Genomic DNA, 27,649 nt, shown 5'->3' with positions numbered 1-27,649 from the left:
CTGTTACCAGGGTAACTAGTGTTGAGTTACATCATGTTGCAATTTTATAGCAGGAGGGATTTAGACTCCGGTCCGACCATATATATGAATGTGTTTGAGTACGAAATAAGAGAGCAGACCATATGCGAAGGTAAACATTATGCATTTGCTTTGCAAATGTTACTTTTCTAGTTTATTTCATATTTTTAGAGTATTGAACATGAAATTGCTAAATATTGTAAATTCTATGAATGGCATCCGCGCGCACATTGATTTTTGAAAATGAGATACTGTTTATTGCAAATGGCAAAGATAAAAGAACATTGAAACAGAGTACAGAGTAACTTCAAAATCTGCATAATGAAAGGTAATTGTCTAAAACTATAGATAGCTATGTCTAAAACTATGTCTGAAGGGTTTGACATCTCTTTTGTAAACCACGGAAGACGTAATGTCCCACCTTTTCTAAAATGCAAACAATGCCATTAATATGTAAGACAAACAAACAAACATACAAACAAACACAAACCAACACAGAGGTGTACTAGTTTTACGTATACAGCGTTGTGCAAGCTGTTAGAGGAGTAAGATCAATAGTGCGACCTTGGCTGTTCTTTTCTTTCCTTTCCTGATCTACAAATCATATTTGACAACCCATAACTATTGATGGTGGACTAGCGTGACAATGCGCACGTGCGCTAAGTTGTCTGGTGTATGGATCTGTGTGTGTGTGCGTACACCTGGACGTTTGGTGGTGCGTATTCTTCTCTCTTCGTCTACTTGTTGGTACGCGAAAAAAGCAAGCACAGGATCCTGTATCTGCTTTGAGGTAAACATGCAGTATGCACATGGACGCAAGGTGGCGCTTCAATCTTATCCACATGTAAACACCACCCACTCGCCTCCAGCGGGGGGACGAGCACTAGATCCACCCGCCTATGGGGCCGGATCATAAATAACTGCACAGGATCGAATCCCAACTGTGGCCACTTCCTCTGTCGTTTGGACCGCCTTTGGAGTGACATGGCGACGTGCTGTGGGCCTGGAACCGTGTGAGACGATGAAGAAGCTAACGAAGTTGTCCCCAGAAAGGCAGTGAGGTTCCTTAAAGAGGCGGGCTGTTCTTAAAGACGGGGGCGGAGATCGGATTGAGGTGGGTTCGAGCAAGCCTTAAGGGGGAGGGCAGCAAAGTTTGATCCACAAAACTCAGCACAAACATTCTTATTAGGCCAAACGTGGTACGACTTGGGACAACGCTTTCATGGCAACTTGTCTAACTGGTTAGTACTTCAGTACACTTGTAGTGTTGGAGACTGGAAGTTGAGAACTAGTTTTGTTGGACGCGGTGGTTTCAATGGAAGGCGAGTCGTGCAGGTACAGGCCCAACTCCACTCCGGATAGCCCGGAGTCCGTCCGCATCACCCTCGGCACGCCCCGCCACAACAACCGCGGTAGTGACTACACCGTGAACGGCGATGGGAGCAGCAGCAGGCGGGGGTCCCGAGCCGGAGTGCGGAGGCGGTTACTCCTGTTTGAGAGAGCCTCTGGTTCCTGGTGGGACCCCAAGTTTGACTCCCGACACTTGGAGCAAGAGTTACAGCGATGCCAGCTGCCAGCCACCAGAAAACGATTCAGGTGAGACATTTTCACACTGCCAAAAATAACCCACAAACTTCGGAGTACATCGGCACAAAGACATCCTAACTTACAACAGAATTATTCCACTTTTGTTTGTTTACTAAGAGCAATACCTTCAATAAACACCTTCACAGTCTTCAAGGTGAAACCTGGAGAAACTATTTCTCATGTCATGACCCCCGCCCCCCTCCCCCTTTGTAAACCACCACTTGCCCCCATCAACTTCCCGTAGTTTTACCTGACTGTATTTAAAACGTGGAAATGTACAACTGGAAAAGTAAAGCCATCTCGGATTGGCTCATGGAGACATAATCTAATTAAAAGCATGCCAACCAGGTTTAGTGTTGTTTTTCCCCCTGCTGAGAACTAATAGAAATTGATTGAAGGTGGGTCAGTTTCAAACACAGGTCATGTCAATTTCAGTAAGAGTTTTGTTTGTTATTTAGCAGTGCTGGTATGTCACGGTGCTTGAAGTACTATATTTCAGCATAATGATATTAAATATTGTGCCTGTATTCTTTAATTAACTTGCCAAATAACAAAGTTGATTTTTTTCTTTGTCAATAATTTTTTTAAACAAATCTTGGTGATAATGATTTTGCACTATTCCTAGCAATAATTTTGTTACTTTGTAGTTACTAAAAATATTGCTATCAGACCTGGGCATATTTTTTGTGGGTAACATCTAGTCAGCTTTGACCAATGAGGTTGAGAAATAGCTTCGACCAATGCAGGAATTTGCAGGGTTCGAAATACTATTTGTCTTGGGTTGGTCAGTAGGCAACCTAAGCCAAAAGGTATGTTGTCTATCATTGTCAATATTTCAGGTTGTGGTCAAAGCCAGCTGTTTATTTTAGACTAGAGGGCAAGCCATAAGCCAGGCCACCTGCAAAGGTATCACTCACAATCACATACTGGCCAAAGTGGGACACTGTTTATTTCAGAAGCTGTAAGTTGGGCAACCTGGTGTGTGAGAGTGGGTATTTCCAACCTTGTACTTGCCATACAAATGTGTAAGTTATGGGCCCACATAGACTATTCATTTCCTCCCAAAAATTGTCATGTGCCCAGAAATCTCTCATACAATATCAGGGTTCGAAATTCATTTTTGGGAATAGGTGCACTGGTGCACCCAACCAAAAAAAGTAGGTGCACAAAAAATTTTTTTGGGTGCACCATGTAAAACAAAATATAACGTTAATAAGTAATTACAGATCTTACTGCTCCTCTACTACGCTTGAATCTGAAATGGGAGCTAACTTCAAAATCTTAAGCAAGTACAACAACAAAGTTTTATTATTTTTCTGACACTTAGATCATCTTAGTTAGATGCCAAGAAAAGCCTGTATACTACAAAAATATGCACCAGTGCACCCACAGAAAAAAATTGGGTGCACAGCTCTAATTTTGGGTGTACTAAGGTGCACATGCACCCAGTATTTTAAGCCCTGAATATAATAGGAGTACCCAGTGCTTCCATCAAAACTTGTATGTCTATACATTGACTGCAATGCTTCACAGTTATATCATATATTTGCTTTCTTGCTCTCTGATCATGATACTTCCACTCTGCACATTTCTATGTCCCCCAAAAAATCCCCAACTTTTCATGCGATGTCCCGCAAATTGACATTCGATAGAATGATCTACTTTTAGTTTTAGTGGTGCATCTAGAAGGACGGACACACACATACACTGTACACGAACGCCTCTGAAAACATAACCTTCTTGCCGAAGGTAAAAATATGCAGTACCAAATTCTTATACAGTAAATTGTGATCCTGTGGTATAATTTTCCATCTGTAACTGGTCCCGGCAGTGAGAATTATTGTACAAAGATCGAGTTGTAATGTTCTAATTTAAACTACCGGTATTGTTGCCGTCTTATAGTATTATACATGTACTAACTATATTGTCAGAAATCAAAGTATGTGTATGATCCAAAAGTAGAGTACTAGAGAGTATAGATATCTATATACGTATAGATTATTATTACTAAAATAGCTAGTAGTACAGCGTTAGGAGTACTTCGATGCATTTTCCCCATACTTGACTGTTGAGGGCTTCTATTATCGATGTGGAAATGCAAAGTAACAAGCATTAGGAATCTAAACCAGGACTTAAAATACTTTTGTGCACCCAAAATTGGACTATCCACCTAAAATGTACTATTGTAATTTGTTCAGCATTTTCTTGGCCAAAAAAAGTTATCAAAATTTTGTTGTATTACTCATATGTATCAAGTTCTGTGGGACGTACCACAGTCTTCTGCGAGATGTTATTTTGAGCCCTAAGGCCACACCAATTTCATTTCTTGGTTAACAGATTTTTCTAGAAAAATAATGGAGCAGGCGGGCAAAAAAAAAATAATAAAAAAACAGGCCTAGGCATCCTGTTATGCCACAAAATGTTACAATAGGAGCCATGAAGTCAACACACCAGGCTGGTTCAAAATTTAAACAATGAATTTTGAACTTTTAATGATACTACTGCATTGAAAGATGGAATAACTGTAACAACTTGGAAGAAAATGACTGTTTTCAACTGTTCAGGGCAAAATATGAGCATTTTGCAGTTCATTCCGAATTTTTTTTTTTGCAAATCAGAAAAAAAATGAAGTGGGCGAATCTGTTAACCAAGAAATTAAATTGGTTTTGCCTAAGATATAGTACTTAAGTGGCCTAAATAATGCTATGTACAGAGCTTGGAGTTGTTCCTATTTTTACCTTCAGTGGTAATTTTTGTTAGAGCTTGTAAGTTGAAGGTTGGTATGTCAAGCCCTGAAGGCAAAACAACGTTGCTGCATTCTAACAGTAACAAGACTGGGCTGTTCTGGTATATATAGAATACTACAATGTATGTGTGTGTATTTCATATCTACCCATGTGATATGGGTAGGTATCACACAGGCTGAAACACCTATATCAAACATTATAGCAGCCCAGCTATATATGACATAAATGGCCATATCTAATACCAGTTTGGATAGAAACCGTTGAGCAACAAAAATTACATAACCTGTGATTTTATAAAATTAATCATCCATGATATAATTTATAAACGTAAGATCTGAAAGAGAAAAAACCCTCCAAAACTTACAATTTGCATATCATATTTTATTCTCAATGAAGTCCATTTGAAAATTACTAATGAGGTTTTTGGATGCTTAATGGCTACTTAAGACATGAAAACTAGCCATTAGCCAATTTGAAGTAGCCGCTACAGTGTACTTACGGCTATATGATTACTCAGATTAGCACTAAGTTACGTACAGTAGCTTGCAAAGATCTTGTCATAGCACAAGAATGGAATTCTGTATTATTTTTAGATCAGACCAGAGGACATCTTCGTTCACCTTTCACTAGTTTCAGGGCTGAAAAAACTGGGTGCATGTGCACCTTAGTGCACCCAAATTTGGGGGTATTCGGACTTAGCTGCCCTGCCCGGTCCACCTAAACCGCTGCCCGGTCCGGTCCGAGGCCGCTAATGGGGGTTTTGCGTATCCAAGCATTTCTCTTTTTCTGAGTGCGGTTGCGCCCCCTAGCGGAAAGCACCGGAAATGCAACAGTACACACAATAAAATCTACTGTAATTCTTGATTTGATAACGGTCACTTAATTATAGCGGTTTTGGCGTCACTATTCCACCGCTAAATTTTCATGATCGCAACTTTTTTTTACCACTTCCGCCGCCCTCCCTCTTGCCCCAAGCTCGTTACGGTACGATCGCAATCACGCTTCATTTCTTGACTACAACATGCACACAACGCACAGTACTAGTGCTTCACATAGGAACAAGCAAAACACTGATGTGCTTCCAGAAATAAAATATTTATTAAACATAAAGTAGTTCATATTTTTAACAATTATGCAGTGCTAAGCAAACCACAGTAAAAAAAATCTTGTGAACATGCACAAACACATGTGACGAAGTGACGCTTTGAAATTTCCCAGCTTATCTACACTTGGGTATTTATAAATATTTAGCGTATATTTCGATTTAGAAGTTTCTTCATAAATCTACAGAAACGATAGCCGTTCATTTTGTGCTACTACGGGACAATATCGAAAAAAATGAGACGAGTTACAAAATTCATCGTCGCCCAAGCGCGCAGACAACAACAAACAAAATGGCGGCCCGGCGGCCAACTTCACAAACAAGTTACAAACTACGAGAAATGCGGCATAAATCTGCTTAATTTCGAGGTAGAAATCTAGGTAGAAATACAATCAAATGTTAAGCGTCATTTGTACTACAAAATGTAAAAGCGTTAATAGCGTGCTACGACTAAGACGAATCGAAAATTCGGGAACCAAGCGCCGAGTGAAAAAAATGGCGTCACAAGTTTTTCGAAAATTGCGAGTCAACTTTTACGGCAAAAAATACGATTAAACGTTACTGTTAAAGGCTACAGTGTCTGTAGAACTTTCTCGAGGGCGTCATGGATTCCATCACGCTCCAATCCTAGGGCGAAGACGCCGGGTTTCGCTGTAAGCTCGTCTGCGGCGCCGGACATTTAGCGGCGTGCAGCGGCATAGCGTGCCGCGGCATGGAGCTTGGGGAGGGGGGCGGCGGTGCCGCACGCAACACAAGCGTGCGTAATTACGAACTTTTTGAAGTCACCGCGCCGCTACAGTGGGTAAATAGTTGGTGAAAAAAAAACATAATTGGGACGCACTTGATGCTGACAAGGAGTAGATTTTATTGGGTGAACTGTGTGTACTGTTGCATTTCCGGTGCTTTCCGCTAGGGAGCGCTAGGGAGCGCAACCGCACGCAGAAAAAGCGAAATGCTTGCTCCAGCGCATGGGATACGCAAAACCCCCATTAGCGGCCTCGGACCGGACCGGGCAGCGGTTTAGGTGGACCGGGCAGGGCAGCTAAGTCCGAATACCCCAAATTTGGAGCTGTGCACCCAATTTTTTTCTGTGGGTGCACCCAAATATTTTTGAGGTTTAACTTATGTTAAGATGTTGAATGTATAGTTGTTACAGCATTATTCTTAACATCTAAATGTTGGAAAAAATAATACAATCATTGTTATAGTATTTTTCTTGAAATGAAACATAATTATAGTTTTTGCTCACATTCTACTTATTTTACCCTATAATGGTGCACCTAAAATATTTTTTGTGCACGCAATTTTTTAGGTTGGGTGCACCAGTGCACCTTTTCCCAAAAAATGAATTTCGAGCCCTGCCTTTTAAACGTAGCTGCTTGGTGCAAAATTGGTAATGTTTATACTTGTGTTACATGTACATGTAGGTAGCAGTGGGGAGAGGTTAATTCCTGGCATACTTTTCTTGGCGGAAGTGTAGCCCTTCTGCCTGAGGGTATCCGCCAGATACTCTGGTCTGAGACCTTAGATTTTTCGGTCGTCTTTTTTTTTTAATGTCCTGAATGCAGGTAATTTATGAACTTTTTGCATTAATGATGCCAATTATATGCTTGTTTGCCTAATTAACATCAAATTATGTACTTTTGCACCTTAGGCCACACCAATTTAATTTGTTGGTTCTCGGATTCACCTCTTCATTTTTTTTCTGATTTGCAAAAAAAAAAAGATTCTGGTTCTGAATGTACTCAAATATGCTCATTTTGTCCCCAACAGTTGAGGAAAGTCCTTTTCTTCCTAGTTGTTACAGTTTTTCCATCTATCAATGCAGTGGTTTGATTAGAAGTTCGACATTGTTTAAATATCAACTGCCCACAGCCTTCTCAAAACAAGTCGGCAACCGGCAAAAATCGCCGCCTACGTATACTTTCGTGTAAATTTTCAGAAAAATGCTGTTGTCTCCGTTTTTATGTTATTTTTAGTTAAAACTGGGGGGTATGGTGCATGTAATTTTATGATATTTGGTACGTAGGATCGGATTGGAAAGGTAAAGGTCAATTACGAGTTGTCTAGTGGTTTTGTATGGTACTGCAGCTTGTTTTATTTCATACCTGGGCCGCGATTATGTTCGACACGGGTGTTCTGGCCCGTGTGATAACTAGCGGTACAGCCCGGGGGTTCTTAACGCGTACAGCCCAGCCTTCCAAATGTTCTATAGAACGATTCGATGGCGTTTTGCCCTAACCGCGTGCACTGCTTTTGAAAATTCGAATACAAAATTCGGACGTTGGAATTGATGTTGTTGCATTTTTTTGGATAAGGCCAAGGAAAAAAAATGTTGTGTTTCCTGTTTCAGTCCAGAAAAAATTAGGGTCGGTAGGTAGGGATTATCTTATTTTATTTTTATTTTTATTTTTTTTTTTAGACTTTGCTGATTGCTGTGTTTATATAAGCAGAACATGATGAAAAATCGATTGTGCAATATTATATTTCATCACTCAGGTACTCAGGTGTCAGATCATGGAGCTTTAAACGGTCGATCAGCTCGAAGAACTTAACAGATGTCCCTAGCCCTTGCAGGGCTAAATTCAGATTCAGGTCCTGATTCAAGTCTACAGGTTTTCAGGGTTCTCCCAGGGATTTGGGAGAAAAAAAAGAAACAAAAAAGAATTCTAAAGAAAAAAAAAATTAATCTGCACAAAATTTTAATTGGTTTCTATCCCTTTGTTTGCCTAAAAATCGATAGTGTGATTGTATCAATTTGAAACCCCAAAAAATTAGCTAAATCGGCGATTTAAGGTTATTGCGCAATGGACGTGCCCTATGACCTTCAACCTTTGGGGGTCATGCAGGCGTCAACAGCGCCCTCCCCCCTGCCTTGCCAGTCCGTTTTCGTGGGCAAATTTCTGCTTTTTTAGAGGTTTTGCGACCTAAAAACTCCCATCAGAGGAAAAATACACCACAGACGACATTTTCATGGTAAATATCGCTAAATGGACCAGGCATTTTTCTGTCCCGTTGCCGATTTTGCTGATTTTCGCCATGTGCTTATAATTTGTTTACGTCGATAGCTACCTTTCCTCGTCCGGTTTTATGGGCAAATTTCCGCTTTTTTAGACGTTTTGGGACTAAAAGACCGACAAAGGGGGAAAAATAAATCATATACATTATTTTTATGAGAAATACTGCTATCATGGACCAGACATTTTTCTTTCGCGTTGCCGAATTTTTGCGGCCGCCGCATGCTGATGGTGCAGTACGGTAGGGAATTTTCTACGATTAGTTCGTAAATGTATCGGCTTTTAATATTTTCGGAGTCGATGGCTTTGTTTTACAAACAAATCAGACAAATTATTAGCGTTGTTTACACGACTTCAAAACGCTAGCGGGGCGCCCGATGTTCCACCAATGACAGCGATTCTCTCGGTAGCGTCGTGCAAAATGTTTTGGTTCTGCAATATGCAGGGGTCCACACAAAAATAAGGCTAGGGTCGGCGGTTTTTTTTAGGGTCGGTCGGGAAACAGGAAACACAACATTTATTTTCCTAGGCCTAAGGGACACCAAGTTTTCGCTCATTTTGCATTGAAAGGTGTCTTTTCTTGGGTGGACATAAATAAAGTACACGGTGTATTCCGCATCACCCTTGGTCCCAGCCCTCCCGCAGATCGGATCTCCCTCCGGCCGTCGGGCAATCCGACGCGCGGTCGGGCTGGTACGAAATACCCCTTGTTGTATTCTATATTTATTATCAACAGCTAAAAGCCTAAATGGTACCTTTTGTATTTCAGATATGCCTTGTGTTACATAGCAACAGCCTGCCTTGCGTGGATAATCTACTTTGCTGCCGTCGGCGTGATGAACCAGAAGGGTCGCTACCAGAACTGGCCGGCGTTTGTCGGCGGCAGCGTTGTCTTCCTGGTCATCTGTCTGGTGTTACTGGGGCTGACCTTCACCAAGCTGTACGAGAGGTTCTTCAGTTACATGTCCCTGATCCTCACGGTGGCTCTGTTTAGCGTTAGTCTTGCCGCCGTGGGCTTCAGCGAAGGTTGGATCATCTCGTCCGTCGGTGCCTTTATGATATGTGTGGAAATCCTCATCATGTTGTACACAGTAATCCCCATGCCCTTGTATCTCAGTGTTGTGTCCGGTGTCATGTATTCCGTCGGGTTCCAGATCATCGTCGGCGTGACCAATCAGGAGATCGGCCAGGAGCTGTCGTTACCGGTACAGATCATCACTAAGATCCTCATGCACCTGTGTATACACCTGGTGGGGATCCACATCTACATCATGACTCAGGTCCGCAAACACAGCACCTTCTGGAAGGTGGGGCAGTCCATCATGGCTCGCCGCGACCTGGAGACGGAGAAACAGCTGAAGGAGAAGATGATCCACTCCATCATGCCGCCGCATGTCGCCAGCTCGCTCATGAAGGGCGCCGAGGACGAGCCCGAAACGCCCAAGCGCATGCGGAGCCCGAGGAACAAGAAGAAGGCGAACGTCCCACCGAAGGAGTCCATGTTCCGAACCTTTAACATGCACCGGATGGAGAACGTGAGCATCCTGTTTGCCGACATTGTCGGGTTCACCCAGATGAGTAACAACAAGTCTGCGGAACAGCTGGTTAGTCTCCTGAACGACCTGTTTGGACGGTTTGACCGTCTGGCGGAGAAGACGGGCTGCGAGAAGATCAGCACGTTGGGAGACTGTTACTACTGCGTCGCCGGCTGCCCCGAAGCCAGGTCGGATCACGCCGAATGCTGCATCGAGATGGGGCTGGGCATGATCACCGCCATCAGGGAATTCTGCGCCGAGACCAACAACGACGTGAACATGAGAGTCGGCGTGCACACAGGGACCGTGCTCTGCGGCATCGTCGGCACCAAGAGGTTCAAGTTTGACGTGTGGTCCAACGATGTGACTCTCGCCAACAAAATGGAACAGTCGGGGCTGCCCGGGCGCGTCCATCTGTCTGAGGCAACGCTGGAGTATCTCGGTGACAAGTACAAGACAGAAGAACGGGAAGCCGATAAACGCTATTCAGGAATACCTGGTAAGGACAATTTACATTTGTCTATCTTGTTGGAAGTGTCTTGGTTCCTTAGGCCTCACCAATTTAATTTCTTGGTTAACGGATTTTTCTGTTACCATTGCATTGAAAGATGGAATAACTGCGACAACTAGGAAGAAAAGGACTGTTTTCAACTGTTCAAAATATGAGCATTTTGCAGTTGATTCTGAATTTTTTTTTTTTTTTTGCAAATCAGAAAAAAATGAGAACCAAGAAATTAAATTGGTGTGGCCTTATATAGATTATATATACAAAATTTTGTTACTAAATAAAAAAGGCAGATTACATTTCAGATCTTGCTGGCCAAAGTAACCCATGTAACCCTACATTAGCATTTTAAATTTTAAAGCCCAAACTCATTATGTTCTTGTACACATACATTTACATGTAATATGCACATTTCATTCTTTTCTGCTTATGGTTTTGTGAAGAATGTCCATGAATTTTGGAAGGTTCTTTATTTTGCAGTACTTCCCTATCTGATCACCCAGGTGAGTTTAACAACAAACAGGACACCTATGCAGTACAAAACAAAATGATTATTATAATATTTTTTAACAGTTTCTAGTAATAAGTATGATCCATACATTTTAATTTGAGTCATAAAAATCGAAACCTGAGTGGTACAGGTAAAATTTGTCTGGTGCTAGCACCTGTGCAGGTATATGCAGAAAAAATAGGCAAAAAAAATATGTTGAGCCCAGGTTTGTTTGTTTGTTTGTTTCGCATAACTGGTAAACCGCCTTTAGGCGTAACACACCAGTTTTGTACATGTAAGTACAAGCTGCGTAAGACCGGATTGTAAGGTTTGAACCACTCACACCGGGAAGGTCCCCTACTCTTTTCAATAAGTGCGTTGGGTTCTTAACGTGTGTGGGATGTGGCTCTCCCCAAACCAAATTTTACTTGGGGCAACCTATTTTTGAACCTAGGTAGCCCAGTGTGCTACCTGAATTTTAAGAATGCCCCCTCCCCACGAAATCATGCCCACTTGGCTTGCACCACTGTATCTTGTCAGCTTTTTGATTTTATTTATTAATGGCTATTACTAGTATCAGTTAACTTAAGGCTGTTAGAAATATTGTCAAAGGCTTGTATACATGTATGTAACATTAACTTGATTTGAGGAAAGTAGTAACTTATACGTGGGGCAACCTAAAATTCTGATTTTTGCTGTAGTGGGCAACCTAATTTTCTTTGGTTCAAAAAATTATTTTGTACACTGATTATGGCACACGGCCCCATGCACAGTGTAATTTAAAGTGAGTCTGACTTGAGCCATCTGGTTTTATTTGTATGGGAAAGTAGGGAGGAAGTAGTTCAGAGGCTGAAGTTGAATGGAGGGTGTTAGGACCCAAGTGTGTGTGGAAACGGTCAAGCAGGTGGTCCATACACAACATGTAAGTAAACAATACAGTACCAGCATAATGACCTCTTCAGAAATATACCCTACATCTGGATGAACACCTGTCTTTAACAGAAAGTTGCAGATTGTACTGAGCCTTATTTTTTATAGCCTGATATTGATGTTTACCATCATTTCATACTTGAAGCATTACATTTGCAGGGCTGGAAATACTGGGTGCATGTGCACCTTACGTGCACCCAAAATTTGATTGGTGCACCACATTTTTTTCTGTGGGTGCACTGGTGCACCCAAATATTTTTTTTAGCTATTTTTGTACACATTAAATGTATAATAGTATACAGGATATTCCTGGCATGTTAGTGTCAGAAAACATATTTGTTGCAGCCTTCTCAAAAAAATTTAGAGTAGGTGGCTGATTAGAAAAAGTAGCAGGCGAGCCACGAAGTGCAGGGAGGGTACGGGAGGGGGGTGGCCCCCCTCCCGTTGGGGGTTCCGGGGGGCCTCCCCCGGAGGAAAGCGTAAAAATTAGACCCCTAAACATCGTTTTTGGTATATTCTGAGCAGCTTTTATGGCAATCTTATGGCTCCAAAATTTACTGTTCGTGCACAAATAATTCCCGGAAAAAGGCTGTATTAAAATTGTTTGCCACTACGATCGTATTACGCGCGGTCCTTGCGCCCGGCCACGAAATGCAGAAAAATAAAGGAAGCATATTTAGATGTCAATTTGATCGAAAACATAATCATTGGGATCTAAAAAATGTCACAGGTTCGCTTTTTGGAAGTTTTGACGGTTTAATTCTAGCGGGGTGCGGTCCATAAATGCCCAATAGAAATTCACTCCGCGTCCCGGTACACTGACTTCCGGGTTCCTTGAACAAGAATATTACGAGAAAAAGGCCAAAAATCGGCGTAGAGAAATATATCTTCCCGAAAATTCTTTTAATTATGCATTTCTTTAATAGGATGTTGCTAAGTAGTCGTAGAAAAAACGTAGAAAGCAGGGTAAATGTTCTGCACCGATGAAGAAAGATCTTCCCGCGCTGCGTGCTGCTAGCCACATCGCTTATCCAATCAGAACGCAGGTCATGTGAGGTGAACCAATCAGAGCGTCGATCGCGCACTGCTACTTACTTATTCATGACAAGATGGCGCCTGAAATCTCCTGTTTTTGTACAGCGATGCGGATTGTGCGTTTTTTATTCCGGGGTTTTCTTAGTTTTGACGCTGATTTTTGACTCGCCGTGATTACGCTACAAATGACACACTAGTGGAGACAACAGATGAGTGATCATTTTACGATCGACAAGAACTTTTGATGAATGAAACAGCTGTGAAACCTCGCTGATGGCGATTTGTTTTTGAAAATTTGTCTTGTGTTTCTTACGGTGTATGAAAGATATGAACACGCTTCTGTACATGTCTTGATATTTTTTGACGTGATTTGTACTAGTTATTTGTAGCAGGAATTTTACTAGTGCCGGGAGAAGTTAGGAAGGTAGCGGCTTGATAAATTTTCGTGAGCAACGAGTTTAGGGAGCAAGTTCCGCCTAGCTCGAGCGATACAGCTCCGCCGCGGATACAACTCGAGCCCCGAACAAGACCCTCCCCCCGTAAAGTTTCGGCCGCTCTAGCCTAGCGCGGGCCGCTCGTAGAAGCAAACGCTGAATCGTGCACTAGAAATCTGCACAGGAGGCTAAGAAAGAATCAGTTTTCAGATCCAGAAAGCTAGCAGAAAATTGTCAGAAGTTCGTCAGAAGAAATGAGCCGGTGGAGTTTGTGAGAAAATATAACGGAGACTACAGTGTTTTTCTGAAAATTTACACGAAAGTAGCCGGCCCAAAAATTCGAGTAGGCGGCGATTTTCGCCGGTAGCCGGCTTGTTTTGAGAAGGCTGTTGTTGTAGTACTTGTTTAAGATTTTGAAGTTAGCTTCCATTTCAGATTCAAACTAAGAAGAGGAGCAGTAAGATCTTTTTTATTTTATATGGTGCACCCCAAAATTTTTCTGTGCACCTATTTTTTTAGGTTGGGTACACCAGTGCACCTATTTCCAAAAATGAATTTCAAGCCCTGGCCTGATATTGACATTTACTGCCATTTGTCAGCACATTTTGCCATCATTTCATACTTGAAGCATTATGTTTGAAATAGCCCCAAAACAAGCTACATTGTACTTAATTTTTTTGGTACCACTAATAAATACCAGCCTACAGTGCAAAACATGCAACTGTTTTCTGCATGTCACAACATCACATTTTTGTATCATTCCTGGTATCAATATGGTATGGGATAGGATTAACAGAAACTAGAGTTCGGCGATCTCATACCTCCATGACATATTCAGTGCTTTTATATCTTTAATGCATGGTGATGACCCCCTATAAATGGCTGTGGTTTACAATCCTGCTAATTAGCTGAATTTCATGACCATAGCATTTCCAGATTGCGAGATATCAAAACCGGAAGTTGCACTGCAGTATCAAGGGAAGCCACTAGGGGGCCCAAAATCTCATCATTTCTAGTTTTCGCCAAACCCTACCAACGCACCAAGTATGAAACCAATCCATCCAGCCGTTCTTGAGTTATCTTGTTGACCAACAGACAGACAGACAGATAAACGCAACTGAAAATATAACCTCCATGACATGATCAACTAGACTTTGAAAAGCCAGTTTTACTGCCCTGAAATTGCTTTGGGTTTGTTTAAGGAAAAGGCTGTTGCAGGTCCGTGTCAGTTGTTGCCAGTCCGTCCACGGGCTTTGTGAGAGATTTAGATTTTCATGTTCGCAGTTGTTTCTCGCGTTTGGGTGGACAGATTCTTTTGGGACTCGGTATATGTTTTGCTATTGGGCTGTAGATGATGCACGTTCTTTTGTTTTGTTGTATATGTGTTTTTGACTGGGAAAATGGTGCCTTTTGGTGGCCCAAAACACCCCTTTGAGCATGAAAATGGTCGCAACCGTTGACCTTTGGTGTGTTTAAAGTATTATCAGTCGGGTCCACTTGTATGACCTTTCGCACAGAGGGGTCCAGTCTCGATACATTCTTTGTTTAAAAATATGCACCAAAACGCTGTTTTCCAGGGTTGCGTAGCCAGATTCAGTGAAAATATGCACAATTCAAAGAACCTTTGGTGAAAATATATATTTCTTCGCGGATTTATGGTGCTTTTTGACTTGGATCGAACCCGGAAGTGTCAATACGGGGGCACGGTGTCTGGTAAAGGTAGCGAGAGAGAAAGTATGAGTATTATGCAAACTTTTGCCTGTATTACTACAACTTCTTGTAAACCCTTGTATATTTGACGTGCTATAAGCAGTAAGCTTCTGTATGTGACATTTCGGACCCCAGCCACTATGTTTTCGATCGAAATATTTGTGGTTTTAATGTCTGATTTAACGGTTCCGGTTGTCATTCTGAGTTTCATTACGAGTTCCTTGCAAGATTAAAGATTAAAATAGATGAGATTAAATAGAATTTCATAAGTTCATGGGTACATGTTATAAGCTGCAGATGAAAATGTTGACCTGTGTTAACACAACCTGGAACGCTAAATCTAACACATAAAATTTAACACCATGAACTGTTCATAACAAACAACATATAAGAATATACAATAAAAAGCGCGAAGGTATAAAATCTCAGATTTTACTTGTTGGTTCTGTCATACATGTAGCCTGCCTGAAAATTGTACAGTATCAAGATTGTACAAGAAATGTGACTGCATCACAACATGCAGAAAAGGTATTTTGAGCCCAAATGTTGCTGACAGAGAAGACATCCTGCATGTAGGCATCAGAAATAATGTCATAGATTACCAAAAAGGTTCCATGTCCACGCTAAGCTTGTTACCCGTCCATTTACCTGATTGTAACCCTCCAAATGGAAGTCATTACTGATGTAATCAGATAACTGTGGTGTGAGCACAGGGACAGGCATTGAAGAGGACACATGGCTATCCTGAACAGTCCCTTCAGTCTGGGGTAATTCAATAGACATATGTCTGCACTCAGCTGCAGTACTAACATTAAACTGTAGGGGGCAATGTTGTATGTGGTTTTCTTCGACTTTGGTCCACTTTTTGCTACAAATTTTACAATACAGTCAAACCTGCCAAGGAGACCACCTCTTCAAGCTGGCCACCTGTCCATGGTGACCGCTTTTTCTCAGTCCAAAAAATTTTCCTCTTTGACACAAGCATTAAGCAACCTGTCCAAGGTGACCACCTGGCCAACACGACCATGACCACCCTGAGTTGTGTCCGCTCAAGGCCTGATACCTGCCCATGGTGACCACATCAGTTTCGATCATGTTGATTCATTGATGATAACCAATGAGAAATCATGGAGAAACCAGCCAGTTTGCCTCGACTGCTGGATGATGTTTTTGTTCGATGTACAGTGCAACTTGGTCTAGCGACCACGTCCATAAACCGACCATCGGTTCAAGACGACCGGTTTTTGCCGGTCCCGATTTTTTCCCGCATAGGCCACAAGCATTAAGGATTTTGCCCAAGAAGACCACTTGTCTTCTGTGACCGCGACCACCCCAATTTGGTCCGCAAACGACCCAACTTTGCATAAAACGACCGCGTCATTTTCGGTATTCTGGTCCCGCCGGCTTGTCAACACTGAAATCTACTGAAATCACGCAAAGAACCACGGCCGTAACGCAACCCAGATCGGGCTACACGGCCGTTATGATTAGCCTTGTGATAATTTTCCGGCCGCTGAAATATAAAAAATGTGAACTGAAATCAGACTCCATAAATTTTTATTATGCATTTGAAATTAAGGAAAACTTGGTTTTGACACGAAGTGTTTGCGGTCGCCTTTGTATTTCTACAAAATGTCTTTCATCAATTCATTTGTTTTGAAAACGCCAATGCCACGTGCGGGGCACATGGTGCTTCCGGAATCGGCGAAGATTACGGCAATTTTCTTGACGTCAAAACTTAAAAATATCCTTATTTGGTTTTTCAATTCCCTGAAAAACATAAACATACACCCAATTTTCGATTTTCATGGGCATAATTCAAGGAATTTGGTCTGAAAAATAAGTTTCGCTGATTTTCAAAATGGCGCCCGCAGGCGGAAAGAAAGGTTAACTGGGGTCATTGGAAGACTCCACTGTTATAGAGGTAAATTTATCTACTTTGATTTTTTTTCGTGGCATCAAATACTGTAATTAAATTATTACAACCGTCAAACTAAGTTAGTATTCGTATTTTACGATGTAAATTTAAGACTACTGTGTAATTTTTTAGAAAAAATATAAGCCTAAAGGGACCGACTTTTCTGCTGACTACCACGTTGGCATAATGGCAGATGCAACCCAAGCCAAATCAACCCAAGCCAAAGTAAACAAAGGAAATTGTCGCTACATTTTTGTGTTTCAAAAAAACGAACGAAAACGAACTGAAGAACAATTGTTTCAAGGTACAAATTAAAGAAATCTACATTATTGGGGAAATGTGCCATGTGTTGGTCACCCAAAACACTCACCAAATATTTTTAAAAAATCGCGATGTCTTCAGACAATTTTATTTGTGAATGGCGTGGGGCCCGAGAACAAGTCATTTTCGACTTCTCGTGGCGATTGCGGAGAGTACGATGGCGAAAGCGGAAAGAAAGACGTTGACCGTATCCCAGAAGGGGGCAGACTGGCAGAGATTGAGAAGAAATCGTCAAGGGAGCTAGAGTTTGGCCTTGCACAGTTTACAAGTACAATGTACATTGTACATCCATAAACATGTTGAACTTCGAGTTTTTACTATACAAATTGAGTTTTGCTAGCTGTAACGTTACATATGAAATAATTAATGTTTATCATTAAAAAAATCTTGTACAAATGTAATGGTTAGTATTAAACATCCTTGCTAATAATTACTGCTTATCTATAAATAGTATAATTAACACGTTAAATATCAAACTTCGAAATCGGTGTCTTTGTTTTCTTGTCACCTGGCTCCTTTTTGGATAAGAAGACCACTTGTCTAAGAAGACCAGATTTCTTAGGTCCCCAGGGTGGTCTTCTTATACAAGTTTGACTGTAAATTGTTCCATGTGCCACCCTCCCCACATGCATTTACAGCATTTGACATTAAGAATAGAACAGCTTAACTTGGAAACTCTTTATGTCTCAGTCATATTGTGAGGCGACCCTCTTCAAGGAGACCACCTGTCTAAGATGACCACTTTTCTTCGGTCCCCTGGGTGGTCGGCTTGGACAGGTTTGACTGTATAGAGATGTGTTCACTTCAGACATAACAGGGCGATGTGTGGTGGAATGCCTGCGGTACCATTTGAATTATGAAGACGTAAAAAAACACGCCCCTTGGTGCCGTGGATGGTGTTCCTGTTGTTTGTGGCGGGCTGCAGGGAGACCATTTTGACCTGCGAGTCCAATTCAACCTACCTGTGACAGTTACACCATTTCCCCCTCAACTTTGAATAACTACCAGGAAATACAAGCAAACAAATAGACAAATGACGAAAACAAGATCTCAGATCACAGATGCATATTACTGTGTACTGTATTGCAGGGTATTTGTTTGCTAAACTGACCTTGATATCTTCCTAATTCCTCCTCAGGCATGAAGACGTACCTTATCGTGAATGCGGAGGAGCAGCCGCCGCCGCCGCGCCCGCTGTCATGGCGGGGAAAGCTGATCCCGCTCAACTCCAACCTGGAGCTGGACAAGTCAGCGCTGTCGGACAGCTGCAACAGCCTGCTGGACTCTAACGAGAACGACCAGACGCCGTCAGCGGAGGGGAGGGGGGCGAGGAGAAGAAGGAGGAGAAGAAGGAGGAGAAGTCTCACAAGCCGCTGTGTAACCAGCCCAGCGCCACCAGCCTGCCTGAACCCGCGCTGCTGAGGCCGGGCAGCTGTAACGAGGACAGCCTGGGACTACCATTGCCAGGCAGCAGGTCAGACTGTTACATACAATACTTCTGGGGCTGGTCTTCTTGTACTTCTGGGGCTGGTCTTCTTGTACTTCTGGGGCTGGTCTTCTTGTGACCTTTTTTGTTGTTGTTCTTGCTCTTGACTACAGGATATTATGCTAAGGCCAAACCAATTTAATTTCTTGGTTAACGGATTTTTCTAGAAAAATAATGGAGCGGGTGAGCAAAAAAAAATAAAAATAAAAACAGGCCTAGGCATCCTTTTTTGGCCCAAAATGGTACGATAGGAGCCATGAAGTCAACACACCAGGCTGGTTCAAAATTTAAACAATGAATGTTGAACTTTTGATGATACCATTGCATTGAAAGATGGAATAACTGTAAACACTAGGATGAAAAGGACTGTTTTCAACTGTTCAGGGCAGAATATGAGCATTTTGCAGTTGATTCTGAACTTTTATTTTTATTTCCAAATCAAAAAAAATGAAGCGGGCAAATCTGTTAACCAAAAAATTAAATTGGTGTGGCCTAAATGCGCCTTGAAAAAATAACTACAAGAACTAGTTTGATTATGGAGAAGGTAGTTATATAATTATGTATGAAATAAGAGAACTATAGAATTAAGAATTCAGAAAGAAATTATAAGTAACCTCAATGTACATGTATGTAGTACATTGAGGTGTTAACTTCTGCACTGAAATGTTTGTTCAAATGCATATTTTCTGTGCTGAGCAGTTGCTGAGTAATGCCATGTTGAAATTATAAGACAATGTGGAATTATGATGTGTGCAGAATGATAAAAATATGCTACCTTGCATGAGCAGTTATCTAGAGTTTACCGCTTGACTCACCAAGACTTAATGATTTTGTTTCTATCTCACTGATCCTGTAGGAATTGTGCATGCACCTACATTTCACATGGTTGATTCCCATCACAAGACACTTACAAAACTCCAAATCTTTCCCGTGATTTCCTGCATCACAACGTTGACAGCCGCTTGCTTAAGAGTGTTGAAGCGTGTGGGGTTCCTAAGATATGATTAACAGCACAATAAACATGCATGAACCCACCGTGCCATTACAGGAATGGTGCGAGCCTGCATGGGGAAGACACAATGTGCGTTCAAGCCGCCACATGTCCCACAGACGAGGAGCAGATCTGGCTGCCTTTACTCGATCACAGAAATTTGACTCCGTATGTGTACCACCCAAATTGTTGAGTGTGTAGGTTCACTTAACCTCCTGTGCAGTTGTTCCTGGTGTGGTTGATTTTTGGGGGGTTAGAGGGCGGGGCTGATTTGCGCTATTTTCTAATTTGCACTATTTTCTGATTGGCTGAGTTTTCTGTGTCAGGGCTGGAAATACTGGGTGCATGTGCACCTCAGTGCACCCAAATTTGGAGCTGTGCACCCAATTATTTTCTGTGGGTGCACCGGTGCACCAAAACATTTTTGTAGGTTTACGTATGTAAAGATGTTAATGTAAACTACTACGCAGCATATTCTTGTGTCAGAAATCTTTGTTTTTGTTTTTTTGTTTGTCTATTTTTCTTTAGAAATAAAACATGTGTAGTTTTTATTCTAATTTATATGGTGCACCCCAAAAAATTTTCTGCACCCAATTTTTTAGGATGGGTGCGCCTATTCCAATAAATGAATTTCGAGCCCTGTGTGTTTTTTTTTGCATTCAGGTGAATACCTACTTTTTCAGCTTTGTTTTCCATTCAGAGTAGAAGCTGTTGTGATTGTTTTAGTCTTTCAGCTAGCTTATTTATAACAACAGGTAGATGTCTCTGCTTTTTCTTTTCCCAAGCTCGAAGCCCAGTTCTAGTTCTTGGTTAGGCCACACCAATTTAATTTGTTGCTTCTCGGATCGCCCTGTCCATTTTTTTTTGATTTGCAAAAAAAAAAAAATTTTTTTGTTCTAAATTAACTGCAAAATGCTCAATGAAAGACATATTTTGACCCCAACGGTTGAAGAAAGTCCTTTTCTTCCTAGTTCTTAAAGTTTTTCAATGTAATAATGCAATTTTGTTTCATTAAAAGTTCAAAATCTATTGTTTTAATCATAAACCAGCCTGGTATGTCCACTTCATGGCTCATATTGTAACATTTCCGGCTATCATGGGGTACCTTGGCCTGTTTTTTTTTTCGCCTTGTCGCTTCATATTTTTTCTAAAAAAATCAGAGAAGCAACAAATTAAATTGGTGTGCTACAGTGTAATGTCTGGAGCTTGAACCAAGTAAGTTTTCTGAGAGACACAGAGAGGCATGTGTGATCATCTTCATCAAGGTGAAATAAACAGGTGGTCAGAGAACACGTGATCATAAAACTCAGCCAATCAGAAAATAGTGCAAATTAAAAAAAAATGCGAATCAGCACTCCCCTCCCCTCCCCCCAAAAACACAGAGAACATCTGCAAAGGAGGCTAAGGTCTACTAATCTAACACAGAAGAGTCTTGTGGTCTTGTTCCTTTTTTCCTTCACTTTTCCTTCCAAGTGAATTTTCCTTGCCAAGATCTTCCTGCTGTGACCGTGCCAGTAGATTGTGGTTTTGTTAGACGGGTTCTTGTTGTGCCTGCTAATATTATCAATGTCATGTTGTTGTCCTTGTTGTGGTGAACATTTTGTAGACCAGATGTACATTACTGCACAAAATATTATTGTTAAGGAAAAATGGTATATAACTGAAAATTGCTGATGACCATATGAATGTAAACATCACTGTTGGCCCACACAACGTTCTTCTACTTCCTTCTTTCTTTCATTCTGCTTAGCCCAAAAGCAATTGGATTATTAGCAGCTGCACAAGTCATGTTAAAAAGGAAGAAATAAGGAAAGGGAAATAAGGGTAAGAGCGCTAAGGAAAATACTATGTAACTGATTCTACAGCTGTGCATGGGTGTAAAGGGGACACACCCTCAAATCTAGCAACTGTCTCTGCCATGGAATAATTCGGAAGGAGAATAACTGTATATATGGGACGAAAGGATATCTCTTCAGCTACAAGACCAGCCAAGTTTGGTTTCTTCAACCTTTTTAAGTTTGGTAAAATCAACGGAAAAAACATTATTTTCACTCCATAATTAATGCCCAAAATTGTGAATTTTTTCGTAGGATAATTGCATAGAAAAAAAAGTTTTCTGGCAGAAATGACTGATGCTGGCAGAAAGACCCAAACCTTGACTATACCCTAGTAAATTATAAAGAAAATTCTGGTACTGTAATTTTTTAAACCGTCCACTGTGCGAGGGGTTGCAAATCCACTCCTAGGAAGGCGCAGACCGAAATCTAGGTCAAACAGGCGGATTCGTCATTTTTTTTACAACGGACTACCACGGACCCTGGTTGCAGAAGAACTGGGGTGTGCACCGTAATAGATAAAACAAAAATGGGCCGAAACATAAACAAAGAGAACATCGATCTGCAAAAATCCTTCAGAAACTGTCTGTATTGTTCTAAAATCAGTATCAAAACGATAGAAAAATCGAACAAGTAAACCTGTCGCTTGATAGGTCGCAACCTCTTGTCTTAACCAGTTGATAAACTAAACAGAAATTTCCAAAAAATTCCAAGGACAATTTTTGAATAAAACATTGCGTCGCAGCGTGGGGCACGCTATCCCAGCAGACACTGCATTCAGGTCAGTGCGGTTCATTCATAATGCAAAAAATAAGCAGAATTAAAGTAAGTAATTCCATGAAGGGAAATTGATATAATGTTATAGCTATGGGAGAGTGAGTGAGTGATAGGAACACCAAGGGCCTCGGTAAAGCCTTGGTCACAACCTGCTGTGCGTGCTTTTTGTCTGTACGTTTTTTTTGGAGGCCACGTCTGCTACGTTTTTCTGAAAACGTGGGGAAGGAGTGGCGTCGACGCACGTCACTCGCATGATTGCGCAAGGTGTAAGAGTGTGGTCTGCATGCCATGTCTGGCCGTGAGCGGTTGCGTGCATCGTTTGTTGCGTAAGTGGTGAGTTGTATGTGCTCACAACGTGCGATCTCTGTGCGATTGCAACTTAACCGTAAGGGAGCCGTACTCACACATGCGTCTTACGTACGGTACCTAAGGGGCACGCGCGTCGCCCGTACTCGTACGCACGGGTGGTAAATCCGCAGACCGCACGCAGAAAAAGTTTTACATGCACTTAAAGTTCTACGGCGTGTCTGCGTGCTCCCAAATCTGTAGGATTCCGTACGGAGGCGGTACTCACCACGCACGGATCCCCTTCCTTTTTTCTTAGGGTTTTTGCACGTAGACATCACGCAGATGCACGTACGGCAGGTTGTGACCGAGGCTTAAGGCCTTTTAGAACACAATTCAGGCCAGGACCTTGACAATCATAAGCCAACACGTGGTTCCTGTTACCCGTACCGCTCACATGCGGGCGGGGCGTATCTCTGTAGTGCCGACTACCACCAGAGACGCACGCCATGGCAGATGTGCTGATGTTTATAAGAAAATGTCATTCTCTGCAGCCCTAAACAGATATTTTCATATTTTTGGGTGGTCTAGCGTTTTTATCCAAATACTCAACTGTCCGTTGATGCCATCTTTGCTAGAATTTAATGTGTTAATATACAATGTAATCGGACCAAATTCTATACCATACGCCGTGTTTTAGAATTCTATGCAATTCCCAGCAATTATAATACATACAAATACTGTATCTACAAATATACAAGACATGATTGTATAGGGCGACTCAATGCAGCAGGGACCTCACCAGTCCAGTTTTGAACTGGGTGAGAGACCCCGCCTCCGCCACACCAGGCTCAAGTTGGTTCTACTGTTTGATGGTACGAGGGAAGAAGGATAGCCTGTAGTAGTTAGATTTACTTGCGATGGTCTGCAGTGTGGTTGGTGCAGCTTGAGCCACCGGGGTCAGTCTAGTCTAATCAGTAATGGTTTCAAAGGGTTCTGTCTCTGACATACATATGTGGTAGAGCCAAAAATGTCTACAAAACGTCTAATGGACATTAGACATGATTTAGACATTGCTGAACAAAGGCCAGTCGGGACTGAAAATGACATTGAAATAACCCAAGATGGACATTTTATATCCATAGTCTCTTCACACGTCAGGTAGGGACACCCCTAGGAGACAGTCCTTTGTTTAGCACAATGCGTACTTATAAAGATATTAGCATCTGTCTATTAATTAATGGTGTCCTCCCCTATAAATTGTCTTGGTTTTCACACTTTTTTTCTAAAGACATTCTGACAGACACCTCATGAACAATAGAAAACACAACAAGCAAGTCCTCCCCAAAAAGACCCTGTAAAGACCTGGGAAAGACATTCTTACAAATGTTTAAAAAATGTGCAGAACTTTCAAGAATGTTAAATGTCCATTAGACGTTTTATAGACATTTCTGGCTCTACCAGTGGCGCATGCATGTACAAGTATATTAAACAATGACACTGAACTTTATTTACTGCATATTCATGCCCGACACTCGGACTAAATGCACTTCTAAAAGATAAAACAATAAATGACGTTTCTGATGATTTGTGTCTCCTTCCCTTTTGAAATATACTACACAATGTATATGGATGAACCTTAAACGGGGAAATCAGGGATGGATATTTTATCTTATTCTACCCCAGTTTCAAGTGTTTTATGCAATAGACACCACAAAGTTGATAACTCAAGACCCCCGACTGGCTTTGGAAGCGGCAAAATGTTATCTCCAGCAGCACCAACTCCCTTGGCTTGCTATCTCTCTATTTGGCTGATTTCCACTCCTTCCAGCCCCTTCCCCAAGCCCAGTAGAGGCTACATACAGTCTGTAATATTCTGTAACTTTGAAGAGGAATGCCCCCTGTTGGATTGGTGTGGAGCTGCAGCTGATGTTACTGTGTTACACATTTTAATGTTCTGATTTTGATAGGCCACACCAATTTAATTAACTGTCTTCCCTTTATGTATTTTCACTCTTGCTGCCCACTATGTTGGTATCCTTTATTTGCATTACAATGGATCTTATAGTGTACATAGCCATTTCTAAATACTTGGTATGCTGTTCTGAAACCCATAGCTATGGCCACCTGGAAAGGTTTGTCTTTAGACATAGGGGTTGAAGCATAGCAGGCCACCCGTGGCATGGAATATTATGGATTAAAATGGCAGCAACACAAGTTCATGTCTTTACTGTTTACTACCCGTATAATTCTTGCATTTAGACTTTGCATGTCTAGATCATGAGATATCAAAAAGCGAAAGTTGTGCTGCAATACCTAGGAAAGATGCTAGTGGCCCATAATCTAATCATTTCTAGGTCTCATGAAGACCTACCCACCTACCAAGTTTAATAACAATCCGTCCAGTTAAAGCTAGAGTTATCATGCTAAACCACATACATGTACATACACATACATACACACCCACCCACCAAACCTCCTTGCACCCACCCACCCACACACAAGCAAACGCTACTGAAAACATAACCTTGGCCAAGGTAATTAGACTTTGAAGAGAGTATAACAGTCTCACCAAATACATTGTATACCACTTGTGTCTAGCCAAGGATTTATACACAGTCAACAGTCTTTGAAATAATATAAATATTATCATCATATTAGTCCAACAAGATTCACAATTTGTTATATCAAAGCTTGACTGTTTCTTTTGTCTTACTACACTTGACTTGTATGTAACTAACATAACTCTTGACAATTCTGCCTGTCCACAAGAAGTTTTGTGTGCTGTGACATTTCTGACATTTTTGGCAATGCCACAGGAGCGGAGCCTAAAGTGACTTTGAGTTTGGGTGGAGAATATTTCTAACAGTTTTTCCTTGTTCCGGCCCCTCCAGGGACAGCATCCACTCCCTGCCAGGAACCGGTTCCTATGGCAACAGACTGTACCCACCAGGCATGGGCAGTGGGAGCAGGAAGTCCAGTCTGCGCACACAGATGGTCGCTAACCGGATAGAACAACAGGTAAAGCTGAGACTTACGTACAACATGGCTTTTAGGCATCCTGTGAGCACGTCGGCAGAACGTACTGCGCCTGCGGAGAACCCTGATTTTTCACGGTTTTCGTTGTTTTTTTGGTCAACGTTGCATCAGAATTTTGTCCGCTTGCAGATGATATTTTTCCGACATAACATTTGGAAACTACAGACGGAGTGTTGATCTTATGTGCTCGAATACAACCTTATATGAGATGATCTGCCGAAGTGCTATGCACAATGCATTACGGATTTCGCGCAGGTGCAGTACGTTCTGCCAACGTGCTCATCCAATGCAACTTCAGGGTAAAACAAAAAATATTCTGGATGAGGAAATCTGTCTAATATTGACATTTACTACCATTTCTTACCACATTTTTGTCATCATTTCATACTTCAAGCGTTTGAAATAGCCCCACAACAAGTTATGTGAGGAATCCCTCCATTTTTTGGGTACCACCATGAATAGCAAGAACCTGAGCCTACAATACAAAACAAGCAACCGTTTCCCATCAGTGACATCACATTAAAAGAATGACAAGAAAATTGACTTTGAAAATCCAGTTTTACCACCCTGAAATTTCATTGGATGCCTTTGAACATTAACACAAGGCAATGACTGTTTTTAGTACAGTCATTGCCTCAGTCACATTGCAGACTTTAGCTAGCCTAGTACCTCTTTAATGGCCAAGCTTGTCATGTTGCACTAAGGCCACACCAATTTAATTTCTTGGTTAACGGATTTGCCCGCTTCATTTTTTTCTGGTTTGCAAAAACAATTCAGAATCAGAATCAATTGCAAAATGCAGTCCTTTTCTTCCTAGTTGTTACAGTTATTCCATCTTTCAATGCAATGGTATCATAAAAAGTTCAAAATTCAATTTGTTGAAATTTTGAACCAGCCTGGTGTGTTGACTTCATGGCTCCTATCCTACCATTTTGGGCCATAATAGGATGCCTAGACCTGTTTTTATTTTTATTTGTTGTTCGCCCGCCCGCTCCATTATTTTTCTAGAAAAATCCTTTAACCAAGAAATTGAATTGGTGTGGCCTAAGAGACACTGCTGGTGTGGCCTAAGAGACACTGCTGAAAATTGAATCTAGCACATTTTTAGAAAAACTGGCCACGAAACGTGCTTTTGAGACATGTCCCATGTTCAGTTATGTTGGAGTTAAACTTAGGGTCTCCCATGGCAATTATCATAGGTTTTCTATTAAATTCTGTACATTTTTAATGTGACACCTGTTACCGTAGTTTCTGTACGCTTGGTTTGCAGCTTCTTCCCCCTTCAGTTCATTCCAAATTGTGCAAATCAGAAAATCTAGTATCATGATAGACCAAAAGTGATACATATATATAATCATAATTGTAGTATTCAAATTGATGGTAATGTTGTCTAATTCCACTGTATCTAACATGGTTGACATTAACAATATTACTGTATATGATGATGATGAATGCTATCAGTCTAATGCAAGAAGCTTCCATTTAACTTAATTTGTTTAATAAGATTATTAATATGATTAGCGTGGTTCCATTGCCAACATGTAGAATGTACAGAACAGGTGTGAAATTGCTGAGAAAGGTTGAATCAGAAGGTGGGAACATCCCTGCTTTGTTTGTTAGATGACTGGGAAGTCGTCCCAGGAGAATGGTCAGCCGTCCAGCGGGATCAGTGACCAGCACTTCAGCTCCAGCCAGCAGTCCGTCGCCTCCATGGTGGCAGAGCGCCAGCGGGAGAGCAGCTGCGCCCTGTTCATCGACCAGGTCATCACCCCGCTCAACCAGACGCTCACGCAGTTTCACCAGATCCGAGAGCGCACGGACAAGAACCTCATCGAGAACATCCGCAGCGATCCGTACATGTCGGACGTATTTCTTCCAAACCCCCCA

General features: G+C 41.6%; 1 protein-coding gene across 1 annotated transcript in view; it reads left to right on the top strand.

The window, feature by feature from the left end:
* The first annotated feature begins 878 nt into the window (after positions 1-878).
* LOC109470759 (adenylate cyclase type 9-like) overlaps positions 879-27,649 on the top strand; it is a 29,247-nt gene continuing 2,476 nt past the window's right edge. Inside the window, 6 exon segments of the mRNA XM_019769829.1 lie at positions 879-1,614; positions 9,241-10,505; positions 18,488-18,666; positions 18,669-18,823; positions 25,618-25,744; positions 27,383-27,636. Of these exon segments, the coding sequence (XP_019625388.1) occupies positions 1,334-1,614; positions 9,241-10,505; positions 18,488-18,666; positions 18,669-18,823; positions 25,618-25,744; positions 27,383-27,636 (2,261 nt within the window). The 5' untranslated portion in view covers positions 879-1,333.

This window comes from Branchiostoma belcheri, unplaced genomic scaffold, assembly GCF_001625305.1.
Source record: "Branchiostoma belcheri isolate BF01 breed outbred unplaced genomic scaffold, Haploidv18h27 scaffold230, whole genome shotgun sequence".
NCBI classification, from domain to species: Eukaryota; Metazoa; Chordata; class Leptocardii; order Amphioxiformes; family Branchiostomatidae; genus Branchiostoma; species Branchiostoma belcheri.
This window is presented reverse-complemented; position numbering and strand designations above follow the sequence as displayed.